The following is a 15749-nucleotide window of genomic DNA, read 5'->3' as shown; positions in this document are numbered from 1 at the left end:
TCAGGTACACTCAAACACCTTAGAGTCAAGAGGGATGCCAGCTTCTTCTCAGAAGCTCGTTCCAGCACTATAGTTTGCAGCACAGATCCAATGCTTTGTGATGCTACTCTACAAATCAGATTACTGAGATGATACTGTCAGAACCTGACACCCAATTCCTCACTTTTTTTTCTAGGAAAACAATGTATTAAGTCTGCCACATCTACAAGTCCACCCACCTTGGGAAGCAAGGGGAGCAGAAGCCCTGCAGAGTGTAGCTCTGTTGAAGGAAGTGGTTCTCCCCAGGGGAAGGAGCTCCATGTGCCAAAGTCATCTCTTTTGCTGGGCTGTAATCCAGGTGAAAATCCAATACACAATGTTAACAAAGCGCTCTGCAGTCACTGGGTGGCAAAGTGAATAAATAAATCCCCTTAAATATAGAAAACCATAGAGATTTATTATGGTTGCACTTCTGTAAATAAACACAGGCAGACTCTGGTGAGGATTCAATCCTTAGTTCAGGATTTTGGAAGGCTTTTTTCATGGACATAATGCAAAGGGGCAATTACAACTTCTATGTTGGTGCATGTATCTGATATGTTTTGGAGTTCCACACAGGAGTAAAAAAGAAATGCAAACACCACTATTCAGACATCATTTAGAAGACAGAGGTGAAGTAATATTCAACTGCATAGGTTCTTTTAAGACAAGTTTCCTGGCCTTTCTTCTGCTCCATATTAATCCATTCCCTTGTGCCTTAAGTTTTGCCTATGTCCCAAAGGATGCAGTCTCTGTCTGCAGACATCCATACTGTCTTGAAAATGGCAAGTGTAAGAAGTCTTGTTACTTTTTTGATTTTTCATCTGAATTCTTCAGCTTTTGATAGGTTCCGTACAAACCAGAATATTGCAACACAGATTTCTACACTTAAAGTTGTCAGGAACTTTACAGAGGTAAGTCACTTTAAAGTTTGTATGAATTGCTTGCAATCTAACATCTTGCAGCTATAAAGGTTAACTTTGTAACAGACTCTACTCGAATCAGGTTAAGTGGTAAGCACAGAGAAAAAGATTAATTTTACTAAACTTCTCTGTCTAGAAATCAAGCCTCACCAGCTCTCCAAAGTAGGAAAACATAAAGTATAAATGCAATGAAATCCTAAGGGGGTAGGTACAGTACAAAACAAAAACACTTTAGGTTTTGTTCATTTATGCTCCATGGTGTATAATCCCAGAGAACCAATAAATGCAGATGGAGCACAAAAAATATGAACTCACCTTAATGTTGCAGGTTTTTTTATAGCTTCCATTAATCCAAATGTTTGCTTCACAAGTCATGTGTAAGAAAGAGTTTGCACAGTTTATATTCCCAGGATCCCATTATGGTAAAACTCAAAATCAGTTTACTCAAGTATTAGCAAAACTGCAAGGAAAAAGAGTCCAGATTTTCAGCTGATAATAAATCACTTATGTCAAGCAACAAAATCTGACCTCTGCTTTCCAGTATTACTTATTACAACAAGGGTACAGAAATAAATGCTGTAAATAGGCTACTAGAGAGAAATATAAATTCTAGCCATCTAAATGAAGATGGCACAATGAAGATATGCATCAGATTGTTCAGTCTGCCTCTACACAGCAGAAAGCTCCTGCACTGTACTTTTTCTACATGCTGTTCTCCCTAGCTTCCCACTGCAAGAATGCTTCATAACCTAAACCAGCTTGGTGTCAGGAAGATTTTTTTGGTGTATGCTCCCTTTGTATAATTATTCAGTTATTACTCCTACAATGCACAGCAATTTCTGGAACAAGTCTTTGCTACAACCAAGAGTCCCCAAAGTAGCTTATGTTTTTTCTTATAATCCTCCCTTTGCCCTACCTCCTTGGTGAGATCTGAAAGGAATATTAATTATTCTAACAGAAAGTTAGAAAGAGTCCAGCATTTCATAAAAAATCTGAGACAGCAAGAAACTGAACTCTTATTGTAAAACCTAGATGGTCCATCAGTACTATGAACCATTCATCACATTTCAGAAATAGCTAAGTGGGATTTTCAGACATATTAAATCTTCTGAAAATGAGTTTGCACCAAAATGTAATGTTGTAAATTTCAGTGGAGAAGACACACCAAAACAAAACAAACAAACAAACAAAAAAAAACAAAACCAAAACCAAAAAAAAAAAAAAAAAAAAAAAAGGAGAAAAAAAAAAAATCTCCTTCTTAGACAAATGTTAAAAAATACCATCACAAGCTACTCTTTCAAAGCCCCTTTGTTAGAACTGAATACACCAGAACACAGCGTTTATTCAGGTTCCTCTCTTTGCTTTACTCCTTATGCACCAAAAGAAAAATAACAACAGCTGTTACATAGCATTTGCATTTTGACATGTAGGAATTCTCCAAGAATAAAAATCCAAACATCTATAGTTGGATTATGCCAATGAAAGTGTACAGTTGAGTGGCAGATCTTCTAATTAAAATTGTCCTCATGCTTTCAGTCATTTAGTTTCCTACTTTCTTGAATCTTTTGATGCAATCTTCTCACTACTTTTCAGTTATCAGACTCCTTCAGATTGCATAGGATCTGATTTTGTAGTGTAAAAAAAATACAATGAAGCCTTTAGGTTTCCAGCAAACACTGGTGAGAAAAAGAATGAGATAACTACTTCTACTGTCAAATGGCAAAAATACCATTTTTAATAAGTAAGGTAAAGCTTTTAAGTCAACATTAAAATTGCTTTTCAACACATATATACCTACATGTAGTAATAAGACTTGATAGCTGTGACTGCAAGGTCACAGGTAATCAAGAGTTTATAGAACATTCAAAAAATTAACTCAGAGTAAGGTACAGCGGGGTTGTAAAGTGATCAGTAGTGACTTCATCACAATCCCATGCATAGAAACCTGGTTTGGAACACAAGGTTTCGATTCTTATGTCACATCCCATGCTTCTACAGAGAAAAAAGTTTTAATAAATGCATAAATATGCATTGCCGGTGACCTGGAGCTTCCACGGTTCTTGAGCGCTTTGTTCCCAGCAGAAAAGTCCAAAATTCTCTGAAGATATGGACTACAACCTTAAGTAACTACTACTGGTTACCAAAAAAATAGATTTAAAGCAGACCCCTTACAAACCAAGATCCACTTTGACTCCCACATTCAACTCTGCAGACTAAAGTCCTTAATAGTGACTTCCAAAATTACCACTCCACACACAAAAATGCAAAACAAAACAAAACTCTACCAAGCTCCCAGTGTGGTAGTGAAGATATTTATATATGGGAAGTAGAGAAAAAAATATATAAGCATTTGCAAAATCCTGGGCAATATTATTCTTAGACCTGGCTTTTATTTGCAAGTTGAGTATGCACTTTAAAACCTAACAATGGGTAAATACAGAGGAGATGACACTAAAAATCCACTCAGTGAGATTTCCTGTACATAACACTTTTTTTGAAAACTCATTTTCAGTAATTTGAAAACTAATTTTAGTGCTGCTGAGTTGTAATTCAATACAGTTTACAGACATCAGATACACATCCACAGCAATAGGGTAGCATCTCTAAAAATGAAAGAGTTCTGTAGAGTCAAACCATGATACACATCCAAGATGAAGAATCCATTTGCTTCCCCCCCTCCTTCTGAGGAACAAGAGACTAAATTTCTTCTCTTCAAGAGAAGCTATAAAAGTGTAAGCCCCCTAAAGGACTGACTCATACAAAACCACACTTATTTTCTTCCACACCAGCTGTTTCTACTTCTTGTAACTTCCAGTTACGGGGGGAGATTGCTCAGGGAGATAACACATCTTTGTGGAAACATGGGTGCATTAAGAATTGCTGTCTGAGCAGACAGGTATTGAGATTCACCCTGTCCCACTAACATCTGTGCCACACACAACACCACAACACCATCGAAAGCTGGGTATTAGCGGGAAAGGGAGGAAAAGCACAAGGACAAGTAACACAGCAGCTGACTCTGTTACCACTGGAAGCAATGGGGAGCACATTTGTATAAACCAATTTCTTGTCTGAGCTAGACAGGCTGAATAGATACAGGTGAGTTTAAGTATTAGCCATAATTAAAGTAAATCAGCTCACTATCTGATCCGATTTCTTTTTTACGAGGCCCTCATAGAGGGTAGAGTAAAATGAGAGCAGGCTGTCCTTGCTTTCCTATATGGCAAAGGTGCTCCCACGAGGGGAGAAAACTTCCATTACCGACTTCCTGTGACACATCCCCACGAACAGCACACGAGGACTTCTGCTTATGCGTTATCAGCTCATCTGATAACGCCTGAAATTTATTAATAGCAGTTTTAAACACTGATGTAGCAAGTTAGATTTTCTCAACGGGTATCAAAGACAAACTCTCTTGAAACTCAACAGGGCATAACTGCAGAGAGGGGGAGAAAAAAGCGCTGGGAAACAAGGCAGATTAACAAGTGCGAGTCCGGATTTGCTTTGCCCGCAAGTATTTCCTAAGGGCATCGCCCCCAGCTCGACTGGGCCAGAGGGACGGAAGGAGCAGCGGGGCGGGGGCTGACTGGTACCGCAGGCGGCCCGGCGACGGGCTCCGGGAGGAGGAGAGGGGTTTGCTGCAACCCTCCAGCCCGCAACCCACGGCCGGGCCTGGCCTCAGCGGCACGGCCCCGGGGGCTGCCACGGGGAACGGCACCGGACCGGCCGGGCTCCCGCCGCTTTCTTTTGGGATGAAAAATCCACCATGTCCTCTCGGCCTGGTGCGAGCGGGTGGCCAAGGGGCACTGCTGGCAGGGCGCTGCAGTCCGCTGGCTCTGAAACTATGTTAAATCTCCTTAAATCAATAACTGCGTCGGCCGGGCCGGCCCTGATCCCTGGGGAGCGGGCACCGACGCTCTTCTATCCCCTCAGCCCCGGGGTGAACAAACGCGCCTTCATCTACCTGTGCAACACCTCCGCAACACATTTTATTTACACCTAATCAACTCGGGGCGTGGTACATTATATACAGATATTTTCCCCCTCCAGCAAGGCAGAGCTTGTGCAAGATTAGTAGCATCCTCTGGAGCATATCCGACAGTCCACGGGAAATGTCCCCCCCCCCCCGAGAGGTATCAGCTGTCGGAGTCCAAGTCACTTTTCCCGTCCTCTTGCCTCTTCTCCGGAGACATTTTAGATGCTTTATTCCATTTTTGTGCGTTTTCTGACTCCTCCGAAGACGACCGCTTTTGTCTCCTCCACTTTGCCCGGCGGTTTTTGAACCACACCTGTTCCGTTTAGAACTTAAATTATTAGGGGGAAAAAATACGGTAACCCGTAGATAGACCCGAGCCCTGCAGGGCCCAGAGCCCCAGCGGGGCTGATGTGCCTCAGCCGCGCTCCGAGGCCGGGCGAGAGAGAGGCGGAAGGAGAGATGCAACCCCGGTGGGAAAGGCTGAGCGCGTTCTGGGGGCACGACAGCCTCTCGACATTAGCTCGCAGCCGTGTGATCGGCTCGGCCAGCCGCCCCCAGAAGGGAGCTTAGAAATAATAATAAAAGCCCTTCCTGTCCCTCTCCCCGCTGCCAACCTGTTGCTCCCCCCGCCGCCAGCTCTCCGCGGCCGGGCTGGGGCCGCACCGAAGGACCTCTGGTCCGTGAGAGTTTAAACACGAAAGGGAGCGGTTGGAAAGGGGAAAAGAGAAGCAGAATACCTCCACTTTTTCCTCTCTTAGGTGCACCCTTCTGGCCAGCTGTTCCCTGGTGCCCACGTCTGGATATTTCGTTTCCTGGAAGAGGTTTTCCAGCGCTTCCAGCTGCTCGTCAGTGAAGATAGTCCGATGCCGTCTTTTTCGCCTGCAGTGCAACTGGTTCAGTAACTGCAGCTCCGTCCGGGACAAAGTGCCCACGTTCATGTAGGGCAACATCTGATGGGGAACAGGGGACATCAGGACAGAGCCAGTGCCCTCGTAACCTACGGACAGACAGATGAGACTAGGACAGGCTTTGCATGAGATAGCTGCGGCCCCCCTAACCCCCCTCCCGAAAAAGGCCCCTCTCTCGCCGACCACCCTAGCTCCTGCGGGCCGCCAGCTCCCCACCACCCCCTCCTGCCCCGCGGCTGCGGGAACAAAGAAAGCTCGCCCGCCGCGTCCCGTTCTCTCCCGTCCCGGGAGGGACCCTTACCTGCGGGGGGAACGCAGGAGCACTGCTGGGCGCCCAGGGGCGGCACGGCTCCGCAGCACGAAGGGCCCACGGGAGAAGCCGGCACATGCAGCTGCCCGTAGTAGTAGTTGTTGTAGCCGAGGCGAGAGCCAGTGACGGCCGGCGGCAGCGCGGAGGCGGGTGCCACCGCCCGGGAGTAAAATCCGCCGTAGTCGGAGGCGCTGCCGTAGAGAGAGTCCCCGTGGAGGCCCGGGAAGACAACGGGCGCGGCAGCGCTCGGGGGCAGCAGCACCGAGTCCTTGCAGCGAGGTCTGGCCGCCAGGATATTGTCGATGCTGAACATGCTCACAGGCATGCCCCAAACCGTGCCGGGGCAGGGCAGCGAGGACCGGCCGGGGGGAGGGAGGAGGGTGGGTAGGTGGCGGTGGTTGCGGTGGAGGCGGAGGGGGGGCGAGGGGGGGGGAGGCTTCAGAGTCACGAAATCGAAACTTTTCGGAGAAATTTTAAAAAGGGATCGGAGAGAAAAGAGCGCAGCTTTTTCTGAGGGCGGCTTGCGGGCAGAGTGTGCGTGTGTGCCTGTGTGTGTGCGTGTGCATGTGTGTGTGTCAGTGTGTGTGTGCGCAGGATCCACCCCTGGAACTTTCCCCCCTCAACTCTCGCCTGTTTACTGATCTCAACCCAGAGGGCTGCTTGGAGTATAATCCATCTGAACCTCTTCCCTTTTTTATACCCAGGCGACGTCATCCTGGATTTAGTTCCTGGTAATATGCAGATGACAAACAAAACCAGATTTGATTTTTTTTTTTTTTTTCTCCCCCTTTTGGTGGGGAAGAGGTGGGGGTTACACAAAGGAGTGAAAGGACCCCGGGTCTGTGTATTGAGAATTAATGAAATTAACGTAATCCTTTCCATTAGTGGTCTTTTTTGAAAGGCCCCAGATTTAGGCTTGATCTCTGCTGCACCGGCTAATTGCCCAGGTTAATCTTATTAATGCCATTGTGCAGAAGTGGTTAGCAGCTCCTAGCCTTGTCTATTATGCACCTACTTTGCTTGTGTTAGTTCACATTAGTGGGTGCGATTTCCTCTGTCTGAAGCTCAGATTCATAATTTATGCTTCGAATTTGTTAACAAGCACTTAAAAAAAAATAAATAAACTGCAGTGCGACCGTGCAACTGCCCCTTCAAGTGATTCTGTAGCAGCGTTTGAATCTTGCGTCCCCCGGCTCGGAGAACTGAAGGGGCATTGAGGAGTTTGCGTTCCTCTGGTTTAAGCTTTATGCAGCGAAGAAACAACGTATTCACTGAGTAAATAAACTTTTTTTTTTTTTTTTTTTTTTTTCTTCCCTAAATCACCTGGCGAAACTAAGACGCGTGAACATTGTAAACATTTTTTTAACGTTTTCAGATTCAGACAGGTATCGCTTTTAAATTTTTAAGCAAGCCAGGAGGTGGAAATGTTAAAGACCAGTGCGAACTCTAATCCCCACGTCTGGTAGGTGTTCCGTTTTGCTTCTGATACATCCTCGTGCCTTTTTCTTTTCTTTTTAAAGAAAAATATTTCCTTTTCTACTTTAGAAAATAAAGCCTCTAGACTTGCAATGGTACGGGGAACTCTATATTTTGCATGTTCAGAGAGTTTAAAATGGAGCAGTTTTAAGTCCCTAAAACTCTTCTTATTAAGCCGCTTGGCTGACTTGGTAGCTGGCTCTTGTGATTTGCAGAATACTTCGTCTGTCACGACTGTCACTGGGAATCCACAGGAGGTGAACTGAATAAGATTAGACTATTTACCCCATCAACTCTCCATCAGTGCAGGTAGGAAATTGTACGCATGAAATGAAAACAAGCCATTAGGGTCCGTTTACGAGGAACACATTATTTTTCCTCAAGCAAGAATATCCTCGGTAGCGCTTACTCGCATTTTATCTATATCTTTTCTTTCATCTGTTTTTCAGGATTTAAAACCTCATTTGAGAATGATCTAAACCAATAATTATTTCTAGCAAAAGACTTGTATGAACGTTAAAGAAAAACAACTCCAGAACTTAACTCTCACTTTATTAATACATCGTGATGTGACAAATTACTAGCACCGTTTTCTTCAATTTATTTGCCAATCAATTTCTTTCCGCCTTCGGCATCTATACCTGAGCTTCGTGCAAATTATGCGAATTTGATATAAAGTGAAACTATTTGACCGAGGTGTGGGTTGAGTTTGTTGGGGTTTTTTGTTTGGTTGGTTTTGTTTCTTTTTGTTTGGTTGGTTTTTTTTTGTTTTTGTTTTTTGGTTTTTTTTTTTGGTTGGAGTTGGGATTTTCATGTAGCTTTGGGGGTTGTATTTTATAATTATAATTATTATTGTTGTTGTTAATTTGTTGGTTTGGAGTTAGGTTCTAGGGTGAATTTAGGGATGGTTTGATGGATTTTATTTTTTTTTAATTTTTTTTTTAAGTAATACCCTGGGTCCAGGTCGGTCACGCCTCATGCCGAGCAACGCGCTGCTTAATTTCTCCATCGGGATGCTCGTCCACGTCCTCAGTGGCCCTGCTGCAAGGCGAGGAGCATCTCTGCAGTGGCCTGTCCAGCTCCCGGCGGTGTGCGGGGCTCCGGGCCAGCCGGGCTGGGAGCCCCGGGAGAGCCAGGCCCGAAGGGATGTCGAGAGAGGGGGCACTGCCGGCGGGGAGGGGAATACCTTCTCCAGGGGTGCCCTGAGGGTCTCCAGGGGCAGCCCCTCCTCCTGCCCGGTCACTGTTCCGCTAGGGTCTCAGCCTCCAGGCTCTTCGCGGAGAGGGAAGGGATGCGGGCGATGGGGACACTGCGCTGTCCCCATGTTGCCGCCTCTCGGGGAAGAGAGTAACCCCGCTGAAGTCCTGCTCAGTGCGGAGGCCCGCGGTGGGGTTACTCTCGGCCGGGGCCGATTTCTTGTGTGCCTGGCATCACTTGCAGCAGAATTCAATCTTGGTGGCGCCTGCTCGGTTTCTCCCAGGTGAAAGCAACACCGCGGGGCAAGAGTGGGCACTGGGGGGTGCGGTACACCGGGGCAGCCGCGGTACCGGTGGGGCACAGGCCGGCTGGGCTGTACCAGAGCTCGGTTTCCCAACGGGATTTTCGATCGGGAAAGTTCAGCTGCAAGATGATCCGCCACACTGCACCGTTTACCTCTATTCCGAATTAAGAGATTGCGTTGGGTTTTTTGTTTGTTTGTTTGTTTGTTTTTGTTATGGCTTTATTTGTTTGCTGTTTTTTATTGGTTTGTTGGGTTTTTTTGTTTGGTTTGGGTTTGTCTTGGTTTGGTTTTTTGGGTTTTTTTGGTTTTTTTTTTTTTTCAAATAACTTGTCACCCCAGTGGTGGAAGTTCTCTTTTGCTTTGTTTTGTTTTAATCTGCGAAGTCTTGCAGTGAAACCCCCGGTTTTGATACCCGCTTGCGGAAACCTGCTCTCGGAGTTTCATTTCACATCCGTCCTTCGCTAACTTTGGAAACGTAAAATTGCGTTAAACAAACAATCAGTTTGTCACACAGTATCGGGATGAAATTGTAATAACAAATGAAACGCAAGCAAATTGTGCTGCATAGTGTTGCTAAGCAATTGTTTGTTACTGGAGGGTAGTCACAGCATGGGTTGAAAGCGAGATCTTAAGAAGAGTGTAACACCGGGTAGAAGAAGCTGTTAGGTATGAGATAAAGTAAACACTGCACTGATTTTCAATATTATTACCCAAACACGATTTCATACAAAGCAATCACCATATACAAGTCTATGAAAATGCGCTTGTTGAGAAATCGGCCGGTTTTTTTATTTTAAAGTATTAAGGAATAATTCTGGGGATGCACAACGCGCCGCCTCCCCGGCGCTCGCTCTGCCCGGCGGGAGCGGTACCGGGGTCTGCAGCGGGGTGCGGGGGTCCCGCCGGTGGGGCCTCCGGGCGGACACATCCCCGGGGGTTCACCCCTGGGCTGGGCTGGCTTCTGGTGGGCCGTCCCCACAGCTGAGGCTCCCTCCCGGCTCTATGGGCGAAAGCCGGCATGAGGCAAAGGACAAAGTTTTTGGTGAAACACCCTCGGAAACGGTGCTTTGCAGCACATCGCTCACGTATAGATGCCATCACTCTTCGGCGTTTTCCACGTTTGTTTCAAATTGATTGCATCATTACTAAAAAAAAAAAAAAAAAAAGTTCATACAATGCGAAATTACGGTAATTTGTTCCCAGAATAAACTTATCTTGAACTGATTAGGAAAGTCAGTCATCTGAAAACGAGGCAGAAAGGCGTTTTTTTCCTGAAGCTTCCCTCTAACAATCTGAGCTTCTAAAGTTTTCATTCATATAAACTTTATTAATGAAGATCTTTTATTTAAATGTCAAGGGGATTTGAAATTTAGAGTAAATTATGAAGCGTGCATGTCTTGCCAAGTCATGGGTCAAATGCATTTGTGAAAAACTGCTAAAAGAGCATATGGTTTTGAATTTTTCTACAATGACTAGTGTTTAAATAAATTGCTTGTACTGCTTAACTTCATGTATAATTTTGACAGAAATTGGCCTATAGCCTTTTGATATGTAAACATTTCAGCCTTTTATGCGGTAGAAAAAGACACTTGCTTTTTGGGATCAGCTAAAGCAGTCACCCTGTAATTCAGAAAACTGGCATCTAGCAGTACATTCTTGCTACATTTCAACTTTCAAGTGGCAGCATAAAGGGGGGAAAGAAAAGGGACATTTCAAAAAGCAATGTCCAATTGGAATTAAAATCTGCAAATGAGGTGAGAATGTGTCACTCACGTCTGACTGAAATGGATAAACCACAGCACTGAAGAGAAATCTGTCCTGTTTTCTGAAAAACAACCGACAAATCGGTGAAAACAGACCTCGGCATAGCACAGACCTGTCTTGCACGTCAAATTACTGCCTTCGAAAAAACCCGTCTAATGCATTAATAGGTGTGATAAAGAAAACCAATATCAGTTGTTTCTCTCTTACAGTCTTCCCTTGTCTGTAAAAATCAAAAGGGACTTTTATAGAGAATGGTGCAGAAAATGTACATAATTATACCATAACCGTTTGAATTGCCACTTAGCTAGATGCTTGATCACTTGCATTTCACCAGTTTCTAAGTCTTTTGCAGTTTTGCTCCAGCAAACATCTGATTGACTTCAATTACTAATGTGTTATGATTTGATTTGATTTGGGTTTTTGGTTTTTTTTTTTTTTCTTGTAAAGAGAATAGAACTTCCTATAGGTTTTGGGATACAGCCATGAAAGAAATGGCGTCACTCAGTTTTAAGTCTCCTTAAACTAAAATGATTTTGTACTTGTATAAATTCACCAAGCTACTGAATAAATCAATTTATTACTAATATATCTGTCTAACATAAATAAACCTCCTAATGTTGATTGGATGGATAAGCCTAGCCCAGTGCGAGACAGAACAGGACCTGGATAGTTGCCTGGTGCCAGACAGCTCAATATGTTTATTTCCTGTATGCTTTAGCTGGGACTAAGCTGAAGTTGGAAAAAAGGTTTAAATGAACTATATAATTTCAATCTGTTACTGTAGTAACATTCATATTTATTGTATCTGTCAGTATGTCATACACAGAGTTCTCAAAATACACTACCCCTTTTGTTAGTGGTCAGAGGAGGTATTTTTCAGAACTGTAACAAGTCAACATAGACATGTTCTGTCGTAGACAATTCAGATGCTATAGCAATTTAAAAGCTGATATGAACTTAGTCTGATGTGATGTAATCTGATGAAGAAAGTAGAAACTCTTAAAGTTTTCCATAAATGTGAACAAGGGCAAAAAAGAGGGGGTTTTTTGGGTTTCATACACATTCCAATACACAACACACTTAACAAACAAAGAGATATAACATCAGTGATATAGCATGAAAAATACTTTTTCTCTAAACAGAGGAATCTACATCTAAACTGTGCAGAGTGTTGCAAAGAAGAATCTTTTAGAATAATACCTTTTTTTTTTTTTTCTTTTGCCGGGGGGAGGGGATGGGAAAACACTTCAGGTCCTTGACTACACCTGGGGGAGTCAACAGGACTTGGTAGCCCAGCTACTCGGTAATTCTGCTTTCCATCAAATGCAGATTGAATGAGATCCTTTACTCAAAGATGTTGTTATCAAATACGTTTAAGATCAGTAAAACAGGATGAGTATGATGCCGAAATTAAGAAAAAGTTTTTATGCCAAGGGATGTGCTGTATGTAGATGCTGACATAGTAGGAGTCTACTGCACACTTGTGACCAACCCACGTTTTAGAAATGCCTCTATCTCAGTGTAGCCAACATCCAAAATTTCTCCTGCCAAATGAGCCATTCTATAACAGTGAGCCCACAAGCTTCCAAGAGAATGTGGCCTCACTCTAAGCTTTTAGTACTTTAATTTTTCTCTGTAAGGGTAATTCTAATTCCTAATATTATACACACAGTCACATATAGCAATGCATAAGTAGATACATATGTACACTTAGATATTTCTACATATAACATGCATAAACTGTGCTCATTTTAAGCATCATCATTTTATTGGATATCTTTCTGTGCCAAGGTTTATACTACACAGTATTACTGTACAGTATTACTATGCTATACTATACTGTACAGTGTATATACTTCCAGTATTACTATTACTATACAATAATTAAAAACAAAAGAAGTCAAAAGACTGCTTTTCTGATTGACAAACATAAAGTAAACTAAGACCTCTGTTGTTGATTTACCTTTTTCCAATGGCTGAATGAAGTTTTTGGATCATCATGTAGCACAACGGATTTTAAACCACAAGAAATCCTGAGCACACGCAGCTACAAATTAAGTCAACAGAAATTGTGTGTGGTCAGCACTTATCATTCTATACAAGTATTATTACATTGGTTAAAGCTCTTCTTTGTTGTATAAATTGTACATACTTAATGCTACGACAATCTCTTCTCTCTGAAAAGGTCCTGGGAGGCTACACCCAAAGTAGCCCTTTATTTGTAATGCAGAGCCTGAACAGGCTTTTTGAGGCAGACAGAGCAACCAAATCAGATTTAAAAATAAATAAGTCAGCTGTACAAAAGACAGCTATTGCAGTATTTTCTGTAATGTATGCATGATGTATTTTTGAAACTAGGGGTTTTTTTAAGAGCTTTAGAGTTTATGAATACCACTGTATTGATTATTTTGTATTGATTGTTAGATAATACTATCTAACAGTTTTTACTCCAGTAGAACTAGAACAATCCCACACCTATGAAGTCTGCTCGGTAACTAACAGTGACACTGAATTGGAACTGAAACAGGGAGATGGATCTTCCAGCTGAAAGTCACATGATCATTCCAGAAGACCATATGACTGAAACTAATAGACTTAGAGACTAATTGACTTCTTCTGAGTGAAGTGTGCCAGATGTGTATCATGAAGGTTTACAATTTTTTTTTCAAGTACAGGAAACTATATTAAAAATGAAGGCCAGAAGTAAAAAAAAAATAATTATAGTAGAGAAATATATAATGATGGGTAGTAGATTTTTAAAAAGCAAGACTAATACACCAGAAGGAATTACAAAATTACTACCTTGGTTAGATTATATTTTGAACTAATGAAATAAATAATCTCACTATAATCAGTTTCAGTGACCAGTGGTTACCTTAGACAGATAAAACTGAATCAGCCAGTGAAGCAACTGAGGTGGGAGAATTATTTTACTTACTTACTAACGTTTTCAACCTTAATCTAGATCTGTAGATTTAACCACACCATTGTCAGTGAACTATATCCCCATTTGAGTTTTAATTGGGGAAAAAAACAACAGCCTATTTACTGCAAAGGTCATTTGTGGAATTGAATGCAAGACCCAAGCTGCTAGAGGACAGAAGTAAAATATTTGCTTGATATTTTAAATCTTGGCTTTGTTTCTTTTCTACTCTTTCTAAAGACAATTTAAAATGTCGGTACATTGAAGAGTTTTGATAACTCTCTGGAAGTTATGGGAAAACTTTAAAATTAGATATCATTATCTTGAAATCTAGAATGATTCATGACCATTCCCTTCCTAACTAACTTTCCGCAAATCAGGACTAAATTTTTTAAGTCCTGTAAAATATGTTCCTGTATATTTGATAATTTGCATCTTATGTTTTTTATACTTTGAATCTCATCTCATGAGATAAGGAATTTTTATAATTTGGGTTTATATAACCTTCTGGGGTAACAGGTATGCCATCTGCTTCCATGAATCAGGAATACTACGCCAGCCTTCATCCATTTTCAGCTGTCTTGAGGCTAAGACATTTTGCTCTTTTATTTAATCTTTGCTTCTAATTCCTATGCACTGCTTCTATTCTGACCAGTCTTTAGCCTTCGGTTTGGAAGGAAACTCTCTTCTTTTATGATAATGTAAATTCTGAGTTTTCTTAGTGGGTTGCATCTAAAGTTTCAGTAAGATATGCATGGTCATGGTCTGGGCCCAATGCCTGTTTCAGGAGGTCAGTGTGGTGTGCAGTTAGATATAATTCTGGACTAGGAACTAAGATGAGTCCATGATACAGCAGCCAAAAGTCAGGGACAGTTCTTTTTTCCAGAAATTTTATTAATTACATCTTCTTTGTTTACCTGCTGACATGGCATAACGTGCTTTTTGAGAGTGAAAATAAATATTTACATGACTTTTGCCATTGGTGATGTATTCTTGAGGAAAGGAAATAACAGCTCTTTCCCCACTCTGCCTCTTGTAGTTGATAAACCAGCATACACCAGCAAGTGATTTGAGAATTAAATACATTTAAAAAATTTATGGATGAATATCCAGATTTCTTAGGCCATTTTTTCACTGTGCTTTACCTGCAGGGTAGTAAATATGTATTAGCTACCATCTGGAAAAAAAACAGTGGGCACAAAGGCATTTTGGGATAGATCCAACCAAGAAATATAGTGCACAAAGAAGGTGAATTTATAGAGTAGTCTTGGTCTGCACTAGCTCTGCACATGGAAAAGCTTTTTGCTCTTAGAACAGTTGGAGGCTGTCAGCCACCTCGTCACGTGTACTGCAAGCACCTGCACATCCAGCTTGAAGAAGCCCATGAATTGCAAATCTCCCCCCTACCTTACTGCATGCTCCTAAAGACAGCCCATAGTTTCACAGAGCAGGCTTACCTGAAAGTCAGCTGTGAGCTTTTATCACTCCATATTCAGGTGACCTAAAGGTAAGGAAAGGTATTTAGCAGCAAGGTTCTTCAGGTCTTTTCAGAATTCCAACTTTAGTAACAGCCATTGTAGCAGGAGATGAACTTCGAGGCGATGATAGGCTCTGAGTGAGGACAGGATCAGTAGAGGACTGGCCTCCAACCAGCACGGCTGCCGACCTGCTTCAGGGTGAGCCCTTTGCCAGTCTCAGGCCCCACCTTTTATTGGCCCTTGATCTTTGAGCATGTGCACTTGGGCCAGCCCTAACTGGGCACAGGTGAGGCTGAGCACCGACTGAGCTCATTACTCGGCAGGTCCTGCCACCTGCTGCCTACAAGCCATGGCAGTAACTGTACTGAAGTTTTGCTGCTTCAGACCTTTGAACTTCATGCTGGTTACAGAATTTGCTAAACAGGGTATGAAGGCAGATTTGAGACAGCAGTTGGAGACAGCAGTGTGTCTG

The 15749-nt window shown here is 42.7% G+C and overlaps 1 protein-coding gene and 1 long non-coding RNA gene across 2 annotated transcripts; both read right to left on the bottom strand.

Moving 5' to 3' along the window:
* Positions 1–3311: 3311 nt before the first annotated feature.
* Positions 3312–6849, bottom strand: GSC (goosecoid homeobox). The gene is given in 6 exon segments (XM_071745688.1): positions 3312–5230; positions 5655–5914; positions 6127–6472; positions 6474–6560; positions 6563–6679; positions 6682–6849. Coding segments are annotated over 6 exon segments (1131 nt in total). The 3' UTR covers positions 3312–5077.
* A 2786-nt stretch (positions 6850–9635) lies between these two features.
* Positions 9636–15456, bottom strand: LOC139796701 (uncharacterized). Its single transcript, XR_011726105.1, has 3 exons — positions 15257–15456; positions 12840–12923; positions 9636–10257 (listed from the first exon to the last, which is right to left on the bottom strand). It is a non-coding gene; the product is annotated as an uncharacterized lncRNA (long non-coding RNA).
* Between the last annotated feature and the right edge of the window lie 293 nt (positions 15457–15749).

The sequence above is a fragment of the Heliangelus exortis genome, chromosome 5 (assembly GCF_036169615.1).
Source record: "Heliangelus exortis chromosome 5, bHelExo1.hap1, whole genome shotgun sequence".
In the NCBI taxonomy this organism is placed as follows: domain Eukaryota; kingdom Metazoa; phylum Chordata; class Aves; order Apodiformes; family Trochilidae; genus Heliangelus; species Heliangelus exortis.
Note: the sequence above shows the minus strand (reverse complement) of the source record. Positions and strands in the feature narration are given on the sequence as shown.